Here is a 16573-nt window from a genome sequence, read left to right on the forward strand (position 1 = left end):
TAGACAATGTCACATGGGAATGTTCCTGGATCGGTTTATGATGATATTGAATATTCAAGGGTAATTTCAGACCAGGCCCGGGTTTTCAGATAAAATTGAGCATTATAGAATGTCTCTTGGTCATTTTTGTTTTAATCAAATTGAATGTTCCAGGATCATTTTTATGCAATGTCACCTGAGAATGTCCCTGGATCATTTTTATTCAATGGGATCATTTAAAAAAAAAATTGAATATCCTAGCATCATTGTTAGACACTGTCAAAGTAGAATTTCCCTGGATAATTTTTTGATAAAATTGAATGTTCCAGACAATGTCACATGAGAATATTCCAGGGCCATTTTTTCAGATTGAATTGAGTCAGTGTTCTCGTCGTTTCTCGCCCCGGGAAATACATACACAGAGTAGAGAATCATTTTAAAGTCACGAGCTAGTCGCCGCGTGGCCTCTATTAAAAACTGTTGAGTTACGTAGTCAAAGGGTAAAGGTCACAGATTCTGCGCTATAGAGATTCTTCTATTTCGGTATCGTATTCTACAATTTGTTGTACACTGACGATTTTACCAGTGAAATTTTCTTATTTCACAAGTCATTTTTCAACCTGTCTCCAGAAGAAACAGGACTTCAGTCTATGGGAAGGGAGTCAGTGGTCGTTAAATGCCTGGATCGCAAAGATTTTTACGTAATTTCTTGTCTGACCACAAAGGCATTTGTTTTGTAAAAAGGAGAATGTGAAAGGTTGGCGAAGGTCGTCGCAGCTTCATCACCGTACAGTGGTAAACATGGAGGTGTTGCAAGTATTTACAGGTACACTATGCTATGTGACCGTGTTTCCTTACGTAGATCGGGTTATGTCTACGGTATCTTTTCTGTAGCAGTGGTCACAACATAACTAGTGACTAACTGTGTTTTAAAAAAACCTGTATAACCACAATCTCTCAGAGGTACTGTTTAAATTTGTGATGTTGATGTAGGAAGACACAATGAAATGCATATCCAAAACTGGTAGTGCGAGTATCTGTGACCTCCGAAGCAATCTAAGTGTTCATCTTCGTTTCCTATGCCCAGAAGACCTTGGCGAAGTAAAACGACTGTGTAGAGACTGGTTTCCAGTAGAGTAAGTAAAATTAGCTATTGTTTTGTTTTTGTCATCAGTGAAACTTGTATTTACACGAAAAGCGAAAACAACAACAGTTTTCCACCGACGTTTATGATAATTTGATGCAAAGTTTGTGAGATTACTGTTAGAAGATAGTGGAATCTAAACAAACATACTGTCAAGTTGTGTAAATAAACAACATACTTTGAAATATCTCCATCTATATATAAATTACAATTTTTCTACATTCGGAACACTCATGAACCATATTCTGTAGCTTTACATGTATAATAGTCAGCACAATTTTGAGAAATATTATTTATCAGGGTTTTTTTATTAGATGAGAGATGATCATTTGGACTTGTACACTAGACAACATACTATCAGGTGATGATTTTCAATGAGACAGATAACACATACAATATTATATAACAATCACTGCTGTTGTCATTATCATACAATGGAATACATTTTTTCTACCATGCCAGCAAATGAACATCTTCATGGCTTGGAGAGGGGGGTTAGGTGGTTAGGTTGAATTTAGCTGAGCAAGTCATTTGTAACCTATGATATATTTAATTTCATATGAACATAAGAAAGCATACATACTAGTACATACATACATACATACACACACATACACACACGCACGATCGCACGCACGCGCGCACACACACACACACACACACACACACACACATACATACATACATACATACATACATACATACATACATACATACATACATACATACATACATACATACATACATACATACATACATACATACATACATACACACATACATACATACATACATACATACATGGGTTGTAATATTGATAGTATTTATTTGTTATAATTGTATACATACAGAATGACCATATGTAAAGAACAATGTCTGTGGTGTCACATTGTACTAATTCTCTTGTATTCCTGCCTGATCTAGTTACACATACTAGTTGATCATCTTTTATCTTTGGTATATTTTTGAAATAAGTCTATATGAAAAATGCTGTCTTGTGTCTACATGTTGAACATGTATGTCCATGTATCTGATATTATTATCCAAAAGATATGATTACACAACAAGAGTGGAGAAATAAACCTTATCAATGGTAGGGTTTATGCAACCAGCAATGCATAGTCTGCTATCTCTCAGTTGTCAATGTTTAGCCATCTTGACTCAGAGATAGTTCTTATAGCATTTCCATATATATTTCTCAAAGGAAGACCATTTCATAATGGAATCTTACCTGATGCCATGTTGGTTACTACATGAAATCTCTTGAGTATGCTAGTGTTAGTTTTGGTTGAGCCCATTACTACCAGTATAACTCCAGTCTCTTCCAGCTTGTCAACAAGCATTTCCTCACTCTGGTTGCTTTGCTACACCAGTATTTTGAAAGTGAATGGCAAATATGAATCAATTGATGTAGTAATAATTATATCTTTATTGGTCCAAATCACATTGAGGAAGTGAAATATGTTAGCCACTTGTGAAGCACTGTAATGTTAAAACAGGAGAAAAAATAGAATACTGGAATACATTGGGACAACATGTGTTATCATAGGGTCAAACTGAGCAGCACCATTCTTACATACAGATGTCTGGTTTAATTTTAATCAAACACAACCAGCACTTAGTTTGTTTGAATCCAACCCGCAGTGTTAATTAAGAGGCACATGAGCTAACTGTCGGACCACCAACAATCCAACCATAGCTGCAAGCATTGGATCAGTTTTACCTTTTACCTTTTACCTCCCTATACCACTATATTTAATATTAATGCCAAATATGAACCTACAGACAAGAGTATCACTTCCCTAACAAAAACTACATTACACATGGAAAATGATAACACTGCAATGTATGGAAAGTTTAGATTCCACTTTGTTATGATTTTATCATTAATAAAAGATAATTAACACTCTTTTTGTAAAACAGAAGATGATGTTTAGTGATTGACTTGTTGCTAAAAGTTTCCCACATAAAGACAGTTTACTGAATACAGGATACAGGACTACAGAATCTGTCACACTGACCTTGGTTTTCTCTGCATTTTATTTGTATTTATAATATACTTGGTATACTTGGTAGTTGGTACTCTCACAATGAATATCAATACCATGTATTTGTCTACTACTTGTACATGTTAAAGAACCCTGATAATGGAAATCACATAGAATCACATAGTTTTCATTGTGCACCCTAGCAAAGAAAAGGACTTGATGTATGCATATGTTTTGGGCATAGTGTGATAGAAATTTTGTCAGTATGCTTACTAAGTAAATAAATGGCATGGTGACATATTGGTAGCATATTCATCAACAATGGTTATTTCATAATATATAATAATTTATTTCTGTACTTTGGTCACCAGCCTGTTATACAAATAAGTTTCCAATAAATGTACGTCAACCGAGAAATGAAAAAGATTTATGGAGTACACTGTGTACAGGGTGTAGAAATGTTGAAATCAATCATATCAGACCATTTGTAGTCTGCTTGGGATGATTATGTTTACATTAACCATAACATACTGCTAAGTTTCATGTTGTATAGCATGTTATCTCACAAAATACATTATGCAAGAAACCAGTCTTCACATATTATATGACATTGTGACAGAGCAAGTGAAATTTAGGACATGCCATGATACCATAATTTCATCTTGCTATGGCAGTATTTAGTGTTTATGTTATGTTCACCTTGCTGGCCAGGAATCTATATTGATGCCCAGTCATTCCAAGCCTTTCCATCACTCTCACAGTGACACTATAGTAAGACAATGGGTTATTGTTGTTGATTGGTGACACCCACTTGTAGCATGGTTGGTAATGCACCTGTTTAACAGTAAACTACAACATTCATGAAATCAAAACATAAATTGGCTATACATGGCAGATTGTATGTATAACTTGAAGTTGGATATACATGGCAGATTGTATGTGTTAGATGAACTTTTAAAAGAGAACAGTCTGAGTCTGAATGTTTTTCTGTGACAGTTTTGTACAAATTATTTGTGATATTTTGTACTTACTGGTTTCATAAGACATCAAAACTCTGGTTACAGATGTCCACGTTAATCAAATCCTTGGAAGTCATCAAAAACAAACTCGATGAAGCAGACAACACACTGAAGGAATTCTTAGAAATATTTGTATAATTACAGTAAAAAAATGTTACCAAGTTATTTGAGCTTTGTGTGAAGATCACACATTATTACAGTGTAGATGATAGTACTTTTTACCAGCAATCCCATGAAGTTGCTATGGGCTTACTTTAAGTCTCACCCATAGTTGCCAACCTATGTGCATAACATGAACTATTTTGAAAACTCTGTCCTGTCTACATATCTGCACCTTCCATCACAGTGGCTCTGCTGTGAGAATGCCACATTTGTCAAGACAGGTGAACTCTTTAAAAGATAATTTTATTACATGTAATCGAAATCGAAGTCAGAAATTAAAATATGTTGCGACTTATTCAGTGCCCTAGTACCCGTAGTGTTGATTAAAGCAGGAGGAAACCAGAGTACCAAATGAAAAACTGGCAATTTTTGGTAGCATCACTCTTCATTCATACAGATCTGGTTGATTTTCAATCAAAACCTACATGCTACATGTATAGGTTTCAACCCAGACTGCAGTGGTAAGAGGTACTGGAACTAACCGCTTTGCCATAAACAACCCAAATGACCACACACATCAATACTATTGACCTCGTTGAACCAGGAACAAACAATGAAAGTGTCATACCTTGATCTGTGTGTGTCAACATCTTGATGACTGTTCAACTGATATCACCATCCAGGATTTAAATTTAATTTCTACATTTGGTTGTCAGATTTAGCCAGGTCAATTATTGCAGGGCCCACACTTTTCTATTGATTTCCGATGGGCTGACAAACTACCACCTTATAATTTCGATATCCTAGATACAACATTCAGTACCAGTAGTCTGTAACCTGGAGTACTGCTAATTTCAAGCCCTGTCATCTACTGACAGCCAACCCATACTGACATTGACAACTACCTCAGTTTCACGTTCTCACCATCCCATCTGCAAGTGGTTCATAATCTGCACTTTGCCCTCCTGTATGTGCTATAGTGCTGCAGATGCCAGAGTCTGAAGAGCCGAATAACAAGTTGTCCACCAAGCATTGAGAGTGAATGAATAAGAGGAGTTGGCCCTCAGCAATGTAACAAGAACCAAGTCATCCACCAACAACGCCTCTAATAATAAACTGTCTTGACTCATTGTTTTTGGACTACCATACTTGGACTGTTGTAGGGACTGAACATCTACATGATTTTAGGCATACAACATTAGCCTATAACAACAACCCAGTAGAACTCTACATGCATTAATAGTACATTCTTTCTTCCTTGTCTGTGTATACCCCAATGGAAAACATCTATTATGACACCTTGTATGATAGTATCATAATTCATTAAACTTGTGACAAGGACAGCAATCACACTTACAGTGTACATAGGGGAGTCCTGGAGACCATTTAGTGAGTGTATCACACTAACAGAGTGGGGCACAACAACTTGAGCCCAAGGCTTTTACAATGCAGATAACCTATATTGCTTCATGGGATAATACAAAGGTTCTGGTGAGAGAACAGGACTGGCTGAAACGCAAAGTCAAGGAAGCCATGATATTTAATGCATCAAACAAAGGAGACCACATTATTAATAGAAACCAAGGTTACCATTTATAGTATAAATATACACAGGCATTATTATAACACCAGGCTCACACACTTTTTACAATGACAGTATGATATATACTAACATCATTGTTTGATCAAGGCTGATGCAAACTGATCCAAACACCACAATTGTGTCAAATATACTGCTGTAAAGGGATTCTTACACACGGTCCGTATGCCATGATACAGGGACTGTACTCGGTAGAAATATTTAATGATCATTAGTGACATAGAAATATATAACATTATAATTAGGGTAAATGAAATGGATGATTTGGTAACATGAATTTGTAATGCATGCATGGGGAATTTGTAATTCACATCAGGGTTATAAAAAACTATGCATGAGTAATTCTGTCAATACCATGATATTCACAAACACATGCATGGTACAAATGTATGTACTAGTCAGTGGGTTTAAAATCATGTACACTTTTGTTTACATTAAAACAAATGGTGACTATACCATTCTAACATGGCATGCTGTCTGTGGTCAATTATATAATCAATGTCACTGTAAATATCTATAGCTTAAGCCTGTTTGTCAAATTAATGTCCACCTTTAAGTAAGTCATATCCCTGTATTTGTTATTGGTGCTATGGTGGTTGGAAAAAAAATTATGAAAAAGTTCAGATGGTGCAGCATAGAACAGGACGGCATGTATTCCAGGATATAAATAACCATTCTGTACCTATTTCTTTTCTTTTTTTTCATTTGTGTTTTGTAACCTTTAGTAAATCCTTTGGGAATTGTTAAGTGTTTGAATAAATTACATGGTACATGTATACTAGAACAGGACAGCATAGATTCCAAGCTGCAACTATAATAAGTATTAAATGCTAGTTTTTATGTAGCACTTTCTCACACTGTGCTCCAAGTGCTTTACCCCTCTGGCTTGGATCCCCCGGCATGGACCTATAGCGACACAACAACCCTTTCTATTTTCTCAACTCCCTTGGGGCAGACAATCCATAGCTATGCTTCCCTGTAGAACAGGCCACACAAATACTTTAGAACAAGACAGTATGGATTCCAGGCCTTTTAATTCAGTATCCTTTAATATATATGAACTTAATAGGGTCAGACAGTATTACACACATTATGATGTATATACACACTGTTCACTAATCTCTGATAATTTTCATTTACAGATATCCTGAATCATGGTACGAAGACATCACCAGCAATTCCAAGTTTTTCTCTCTCGCTGCCATATTGGATCGTAAAATTGTTGGTTTGATTGTCGCGGAAGTAAAAGTGAAGAGCCGCATTCATAAAGAGGTATTGTCAGCAAACTATACTAATGTGTTGAAGGGTGAATACCATTCACCATTGTATTAAAGGGGTTGACTTTCTATACAGACATACATAGAAGTCAACCTCAACAATGTCCCAGTGTCATATATCCCAGGGACATCGGCGGCAATGGTGAGAAACCATATAAGCATGCACATTTTTTGATGAAATTGAATGTCCCAGTATTAGTCTTTTGATAATGTCATAAGAGAATGTTCTAGGATCATTTTTTATAAAATTGAATATTTCAGGGTCATTTTCAGATAATTGAATGTGCTACTATCATTGTTAGAGTTAGACAATGTCAAAGTAGAATATCCCTGGATCATTTTATGATAAAATTGAATGTTCCAGGACATCCTTAGGCAGTGTCACATGTGAATATTCCAAGGTCATTTTTAGATAAAAGTGAATGTTCTTGTTGTTTCTTGCCATTGACCCTGGGACATATGATCCTGGGACATTGCTGGGTTTCACTCCTCCTAGTCATGAACTAGAACATCCTCATACCATGGAATGATGTGCTGGGGGGTCCTGTCATACCATGGAATGGTGTGCTGAGGGGTCCTGTTCAGTACTTCAAACTTAGCACTGGATACAGCTATTGATTCCATGGCAAATATGCACTCCATTATGAATATGAACTTTGTGCAAAGGACTTATTTCCAACTGGTTGTTGAAAAATGTAGGAACACCTGCATAGATTTTCATATATATACATAGTTTGGTATGGAACCCTGGTACAATACCTAAAAAATCACTTGCATTTTATCAAGACCCTACTGCAGAAGATACTTTCGATTGTTACTAAACAGGGCAGTCATTTTATCAATATTTTTATTCATTCATTGACAGGATGCAGATATTCTAGCTCACAGCTTTCCAACTCACACCCAAGTTGCCTATATTTTAAGCCTTGGTGTTGTTGAAAGTCAGAGGAGACAAGGAATTGGTAAGTTTGTCATTTCTTATCGTGTACATAGTAGTCTCTCAAAGATTCAAAAAATGTCCTACTTTAGTTAGATTTTGTAAAATGCATTGTTACCCTTACAGAAAATGTAACACAACCACAAGTAGTTTGGTTGCATGTAGTATTCCTAGTTTAAAAAAAAAGTTTTGACAAGAATTTGCTGATAGAATTATATTTTTTAATCCTTTTTTCTATCACAATATTAGTTTTTAAACAAAAAACTACAAGTTGGGAAAAACTGGATTGAATTTTGAAGGGAATTTTTATGGTACACATGTATTATAAATTGTTTAATGAAACATCTGAAATCATATTTTTTTTTATATTCCTTTATACCTATATAAATACATTCACATATATTTGAACTCTTTGTACAGATGCAATCAGTAAGAGTGAAGATTTTCAGTTGAACTGTGATGTTTTTTTGTTTCTTTTTCAGCATCTTTGTTGTTAGACAGTTTGATATCATACCTAACGTCTGGTGACAAGGCCAATGTCAAGGCTGTTTACTTGCATGTGTTAGCCAGCAACACAACGGCCATCAAGTTCTATGAACATAGAAATTTCAAAAGACACAATTATTTACCGTATTATTACTCAATACAAAGCCAACCCAAAGATGGTTTGTCCTATGTGATGTATATCAATGGAGGCCAGCCACCTTGGTCACTAGTATATCCTTTAAATATGTCTGTGTGTGTCTCTGTGTGTGCGTGTGTGTAGCCAGTGTATGTGTGTGTGTGTGTGTGTGTGTGTGTGTGTGTGTGTTTGTGTGTGTGTATGTATGTATGTATGTATGTATGTATGTATGTATGTATGTATGCATGTATGCATGTATGTATGTATGTATGTATGTATGTATGTATGTATGTATGTATGTATGTATGTATGTATGTGTGTGTGTGTGTATGTATGTATGTATGTATGTATGTATGTGTGTGTATGCATGTGTGTATGCATATGTGTCTGTGCAAACCAAGTTACAAAACTGTACAAAGACAACTATGTCAGCCATAAACTTTGCTAAGAATAAACTTGACAAATGATCAAGTCACAAATTTTACAAACACAAAGTTTTAAACTTTACAAAAACCACACCACAAACTTTACAAAGACAAATTTGTTTTCCTTAACTCATTCTTACTGATTATATCAAACATTTTGGATCTCAGTTGTCCTCTCAGTTATCCAGGATACAACCAGGTCAGTTCTCTAATGCTGTAGCCAGACGTACCAGAAACTGGTTTACTGGTTTAATACCAGCAAGGTTTCAACATTCTAGTAATGGCAATGGCAATGGCAATGGTAATGGTAATGGAGTCAGTGGAGGTGCAACTAGCAGTGGTGCAAGTGCAAGTGGCACCAGTCAAAGTTTGCAAGTTCATAATTTGTAATAGGCAATGACCTTAAACTTGAATACTTGCTGCTGTACATGTGATAAACAGTACACTGGAAATGACCATCAGCATGTATATAACTCATCAGGGTAACAGTGCCCATATACTCCAAAAAAAAGAGAGAGAAACTCTGTGTACATTCCAAACACTGTAAATAACTATGGAATGATACACTAAGATACATGTAGCTCAAAAAGTATCCGTGTCCTGTCTATTTCATGTCTACATTTTATTTCTTTTAGTTTTTAAATCATTTTTGAATGAAATGAGTGGCCGTTGTAGATATTGTGATATGTGTGAGAATGACCATCCTGTTGAATGGATTTGGAAAGCTGCACAAGAAGAATGATTAAGTTGATAAAATCAACATCAAGATGAACTTATTATGGAATTCTGATGTCATACAAAGCCAGTTACCATGGAATCCTGACATTTCAATACCAAGCTGTGTTAGCATGGAATTCTGACATGATGTAAAGCTAGTTACCATGGAAATCTAACATTGAGATGCCAAGCTGTGTTACTATGGAAATCTGACATGATGCAAAGCTGGTTGCCATGGAAATATGACATTAAGATGTCAAACTGTGTTACCATGGAAATCTGACAGTTGCCATGGAAATCTTAAATTCAGATGCCAAACTGTATTTTACCATAGAATTCTGATATCATGATGTGAAGCTGGTTACCATGGAATTGTGACATCAGTATGCCAAGATGTGTTACCATGGAAATGTGATCCTAAGGTGTCAAACTGCGTTATTGTGATGACAGCTGTAATCAAGTAAAGGAATGAAATGTAGAGCAGTGAGATATGCTAATTTCAAGTCAGTGTAAATTTGAATAGAGGAAGAGTTGTCTACATAGTAGACAATCAAGTTTATACTATCTGTCAAGTTATAAATACTGGAATCGATTGAAATGAAATTGTCAAGTCAAGTCCATTTAATGGAGTAGTATTATAACACCAAGTTATTGATATGTTTACCACCATTTGCAGAAACATTAGGGAAACAAATTCAACATTGTCTTATTCTAAGTAATCATTTTAACAAGTTACTAGTTTTTGTCATGCTGTGTATACTGCTTATATTGGGATAGAGAACATGGCCAGTAGTGATACATCATTCATTATCATATAATTACCCATATTATGGCCTGTTCAAGTCATCATATTAAGATTTTGTGTGGTTTGAGTAACACTTAACATTGACCTACTCCCCTAAATACCTTATTTCAGTTACCAACTTTGAGGATGCCCCAGATTAGCACAACTGACAGTTAAAAAATTCACCGTAGATACCAGTGGTAGTATAAAAAATGTTCTATAAAGTGTGTCACAGTAGTGAATATTACTCTTCCCATGCTTCCAGATGGAAATCTGCTTCTGAATAGCACCCCTAGTGGCCAAAGTATGCAATCTTTTATTTTTCTGATAAAGTGTCATATATTGATGTTAATCAAATTATTCTTTTTCAGCAGTATGATTTAATTTGGTAATGTTCTGATGGGATTATACATGATCATTGAATTATTCCTAGTTAACTTTCCAGTAATTAATATTCTTCCTCTAATTCAACCAGTCACTACTTCAGAAAGCTTACTGTAAGTGTAAACAAGTTAGGATAGACATGAACTAAAACAGTATTTTAATATATTGATGGTTACTTAACAGTGGGCTAGGGGTGCCCTAGTGGTTACTGTTGATAATGTTATGATGACCTAGGTATGGTAATTACTGAAAGAAACCATGCAGACTTGGTGTTAAATGAGGCTACCTAACTGTGTGTGTAATTATCTCTGTGGAGAGATGGAAATATCAAGATGTTTAATATTGTTTTTAGGTTGTGTAAATTTCATATATCGACAGTAAGCTTTCCACAGTGGTATGTAAAGATGAAGGTTTATAAGCATTATGGTGATCAATTTTAGCTTGTCTATAGTAAGTTTTCCATGGTAGTATGATGATATTGTAGCACAATGGAGTGCAATGTACAGACAACTGTCCACCCTCGCATGTTAAGACAACAAATTAAGAGTTTTATAACTCAGTGTCATCTTAACTACAGTAAGCTTTCCACAGTGGTATGTACAGACAATGGATCATTATCATCTTTTCTAGAGTAAGTTTTCCACAGTGGTATGTTTAGACTACAGAGTAACTGCTGTGATTGTCAATTTCACAATTTGCCTTAGGCAATTCACTTTTGATGATATCAGGTGAAAATTGAGATCTTGAGGGTTTTCTTTCTTTTTTCTAGAAGAACAAAACTATTTGAAAATCACCTTGTCTACACACTAACCAACCATTCCTTTATCAATTTCACCCTTTCTTCACAAACCAGAGTAAACAGATCAGGTAGCAGTGAGATTTTATATATTGAGATATCAGCTAAAGTTGTGTGTGTTTTCTACAAATACCAGTAGACAAGCACTTTGTAGATTGAGTAACAACATTCATTGACTCCTAGCCTAATTTAACTCATTGTATAGTACCTGAGTTGTCAACCATCCCAAATCAGGGTATTGTGTGTCTTCGCATGCGTACATGTGTGTGTGTGTGTGTGTGTGTATGTGTGTGTGTGTGTGTGTGTGTGTGTGTGTGTGTGTGTGTGTGTGCATACATGCGTGTGTGCGTGTGCGCGCATGTGTGTGTGTGTGTATGTGTGTGTGTGTGTGTGTGTGTGTGTGCGTGCGTGTGAGTGTGTGTGCATACATGCGTGTGTGCGTGTGCGCGCATGTGTGTGTGTATGTGTGTGTGTGTGTGTGTGTGTGTGTGTGTGTGTGTGTGTGTGTGTGTGTGTGTGTGTATGTGTGTACATATTCCATGTCATCACTATCTTAGATATTTTTACTTTCAATCCATAACAACTTCTCTAGCTAGTAAGACCTAGATCTCATTAGTTTTTTTGGCTCAATTATTTTGTGATAAGATCATTTACAGTTTGAATCACCAAATAACATACTATGAAGCAAAATACACTTTATATCCATAGAAGTCTGTGATTAGTAGACCTTGCTGAATGATTGATTTATGTAGTTCTTGCAAGTTACTTGTGACATCATGATGTACCAAAACATTTTATTCAATACACTTTAGCAGTGTTGTGTGAGGGCGCACCACAGAGTAGAAAAAAATGAAGACTGAAATTGTTGTTTATAGATGTCAGTCACATTACAGTACAAGATGGAGCTGACAAAATGTGAATCAGAGAACTTTATGAGTTAGTAGAAGAGTGAAAAAATAATATCATTGAGAACAAAAACTTATATAAACAAAAAACGGATTACTACTTGAACTGGCCAAGACTTGTGAATGACCCAAGTCTGATAACACTGAGGAAAAATGATTGATATTCAGAATAGTAGAAGTCTCACACAGATGTCAACTTTATTTATGGCAATGAGTAATGAGTTAAAGCTAGTCAGTCAGAAAATCCCCAGCTATATGTGTTTTACCAACTATAATGTAACTGTATAATGAGATGAATGGCTTCACCACTATACCAGTTTGCTACAGTACTAATCCCATTCTGGCCCTCATAAAGCCTAGAGTATAGGCAAGTTGTAAATAGCACTCCTAGTGGTCAAACTACACAATTGTTGATAATCAAGTAGATTGTATTGTCCTGTTACCTAACTCAGACAAACAGATGTTGTTGATTTGTTTAGAGCTGTTATTTGTAAATTAATCATACTTTGAGTATTGTTTGACATGTATGTAAAACCCCAGTAACTGTAACATGTGGTACACTTTTTCCTTAATATGGCATAAAATCTCTGTTTTCGTCATACCAAATCATATGTTATACAGCAGTGATTGTGTTCAGTATGCTTCTAACAGGCTGCTTTAGGGTAACATTCATGACTTGGTGACAGGTAGAACAGATTTGATTGTCATGACTTGAAAAGTGTACAGTTACAGCTATTGAAGCTTTACTTTGGCCATATTTAAATAGAATTGGTGTTAGTTATCAAACTACCAGTATTTAACCCTTACAACGCCATGTATGCATATATTAGTATGCAGACAAGTTTACTCATTTGCATAAACCCAATTTTCACCTCTTCACCTCATATCCATGTAAATTAATATTCATTTGACAATATATATGTAATGGGTGGATAAGGAAAAATAGGATTGATTGTATGTTTTATTATTCCTTTCAAGTTGATAAGGTCATCCTCCATAGTGAAAAAAGTCTGTGGCCTAGGGAGTCTTTTGCATGAAATGTTTACAATGCTGAGCTGAATATGTCCATCTCTTAATGTTCCCATTCACCCACCTAGCCACCCCACCCCCACCCACCCACCCATTCATCATTAATGTATCAAAACCTATTACTTTGAAGTAATTTTACCAATTGTTCTGTTATAGAAAATATTTAATTTTGTGGACAGCCTGATTTTAATTTTATTGAAGACTCTGGTAGGCACCAAAATATGCAAATAATTCTGATAATCTCAAAAGTAATCATGAAGCACTCACTTTCTGACAGATACAAAGGTATAAGAATGTCTGAGTATTATGTAAGGTTTAGGTAACTTGTAGTCATTGAAATGCTATCTACAAAGGTTTTATTAAGTTCTTGACAGAATGACTTGCATAATTGGTAAGTAACATATTCAGTAATTATGTTTGATAGTAAATTTATGCATCTAAAAGGTCAGACAGCAATTGTAGAATGAAGTTACAGAGAGAATGTTGGGGACACAGGTGTTTTTGATTTTTGTTTTCCTGTAGACAATTATTCTGAGAGTGTATCAAGTAGCAGAGTAGAATTGTGAAGTGTGTAAATCAAAGCAGAGCAAAATGTTTGTAGGCTAAGCCTTACAGAGGAATAACATTGTCAGAAAGACTGACACCAAGTATTCGTAACAAACTGCCAATCAACAGAAATTCCTAAACAGTATCAAAGTGCTTTGGTGACTTTTTCTTCACTGCCAGAGTAAGCAGAAGTATTATGATCCTAGGGCCAGGCAAAGAGTGTGTGAGATAACCATGGAAACACCAACCTATAGCAGTAACTATGGTAATTACATGTATGATGCAACCATAGCTGTGATTATGGCAATAAAATACCGTAACAGTGAGTGTTGTTACCATAGCAATGACTGTGATGTAACCATAGCAGTGACTATAGTGTTACCATAGCAGTAACTATGGTGTTACCATAGCAGTGACTTGTGTTACCATACCAGTGACAGTGGTGTTACCATAGCAGTGACTGTGGTGTTACCATAGCAGTGACAGTGGTGTAACCATAGCAATTGTGATGTAACCATAGCAGTGACTGTTGTGTTACCATAAGTGACTGTAGTGTTACCATAGCAGTGAAGTATGGCATTACCATGGCAGTGGCTGATGTTACCATAGCAGTGACTGTGATGTTACCATAGAAGTCACAGTGTGGTATTATCATCACATTTATTGTGATGATGACCATAGTAATAACTGTTTGGTGTCAACATCATAATGACTGGGTGCCAATACCATATAAGTGTATGAAATATACATGTAACGAAGCACCACCCTCTTTATCTGGTCTGAACTCTACTTGAAATATTGTGATTGTCATTATTTTATTTCTTCTATTTTACTAAAATGTAAGTTAGAAAATTCATTGTTCCCAGCTGTATTCAGTAATGCAGTGGTATTGATAAGACTGCTTGAACAGTGCTTTGTCAATTACAGGGAATAAACTAGATGTTTTATTAAGTGCAGGGATTATTCTGATAACGTAATTGCTGTCTTAGAAATTGTTGCTAAAAAATGGACCAATGTGCATGTGAAGACAGCGATAACCACCCCTGATAGTATAATATAGCTAGTGTGCAATCATTTAGAGATGAATTATTTATTAATTTGTTGTCATGCTCCAACTCATCATGTAATTATGTATAACAATGAAAGAAAGAAATCATATATAACATTGGATAGGAATAAGATTACACATATTATCGCATGAAAACTTATAGGTTAATGTCAATATCATTGTCAACTTTTCATTTTGCAAATGTTACATTTCCTTCAATTGTTATGTATTATGTAGATTTCAAGACTGCCACATTTGTTTAATTTAATATTCATGATTTTAACAATATTTTTGATGGGTTTTCTTTATATGTATCTTATATATGTTGAAGTTAAGGTTTATATGTTAAGGTAAGGTTGACAGTATTGGTGGGTTCTAGATCCATACAGATATTTTTGTTTTTATTGTAATAATCACGTGTAATGAAAGATGCTAATCATGTGAAAGTCCTGATAACACAGTTTTATGTGTTTCCCTCACTAGATTAGTATCAACGAAGATAATGTTTTTTCTTCAAAACATGAACATCAAGATGCGACCTTTGAGAGGACAACTTTTGTTGATTTGAATGGATGTAAATTTTTAGGTTTCTGTTAGTTTGTTACCTGTTTGCTCTAGAGTCTTAAGGGATTGTGGTATGTTATATAATGTATAGAAATGTTGTACACTCTTTGATCACTCCAAACTCGGACCACCAACATCCAAATAACTACATTTTGCAATGACACATAACATCTTTATTATCATAAGTTACACACAAGTTGACAGGGTGTATATGTATTTAGAGCAAACCTGAATATAGACAGTGCCACTATGGATGAACTATTGTGATTGTGAAAATAGATGACAAGTCCTAGATCTTGGAGTGGACAAACTCAACACGGTGTTTGCGAGGTAATAATGATAATTTGTGATTGAAAATTAGAGTTATATTGGAGAACTTTATTCCATTTAAGTTTATCACTTTCCCACTCATATTGAATTGCAGAGCTAATTTCCTGTTTGACCACTCCTGTTATTAGGGGTATTAGCTGACATATTTCACATCTCCCATTGTAATTGTAATTTTTGATATGATTATGGAGGCTAAACAGTTCTTAATATAAAAATGTATGAACAGACAATGTGTTAACATGATCCATGTATTTCAGGGACAATTAAATGTCTTATCTGATTAGCATTTTGTTTTCACAAGTTATCCACCAATGTTAAACTATCAAGGGTGATACTAGTGGTAGATATAGTTTCAAATTATCAGAAGGCATATCCAA

General features: G+C 35.2%; 1 protein-coding gene across 1 annotated transcript; it reads left to right on the forward strand.

Annotated features, from left to right (window-relative positions):
* The first annotated feature begins 556 nt into the window (after positions 1 to 556).
* Positions 557 to 12058, forward strand: LOC144435095 (N-alpha-acetyltransferase 60-like). The gene is made up of 5 exons (XM_078123652.1): positions 557 to 1115; positions 6975 to 7104; positions 7975 to 8071; positions 8529 to 8763; positions 9234 to 12058. The coding sequence occupies exons 1-5, from the start codon at positions 982 to 984 to the stop codon at positions 9481 to 9483; spliced, it is 846 nt and encodes a 281-aa protein (XP_077979778.1). The 5' UTR covers positions 557 to 981; the 3' UTR covers positions 9484 to 12058.
* Positions 12059 to 16573: the final 4515 nt, after the last annotated feature.

This window comes from Glandiceps talaboti, chromosome 5 (assembly GCF_964340395.1).
Source record: "Glandiceps talaboti chromosome 5, keGlaTala1.1, whole genome shotgun sequence".
In the NCBI taxonomy this organism is placed as follows: Eukaryota; Metazoa; Hemichordata; class Enteropneusta; family Spengelidae; genus Glandiceps; species Glandiceps talaboti.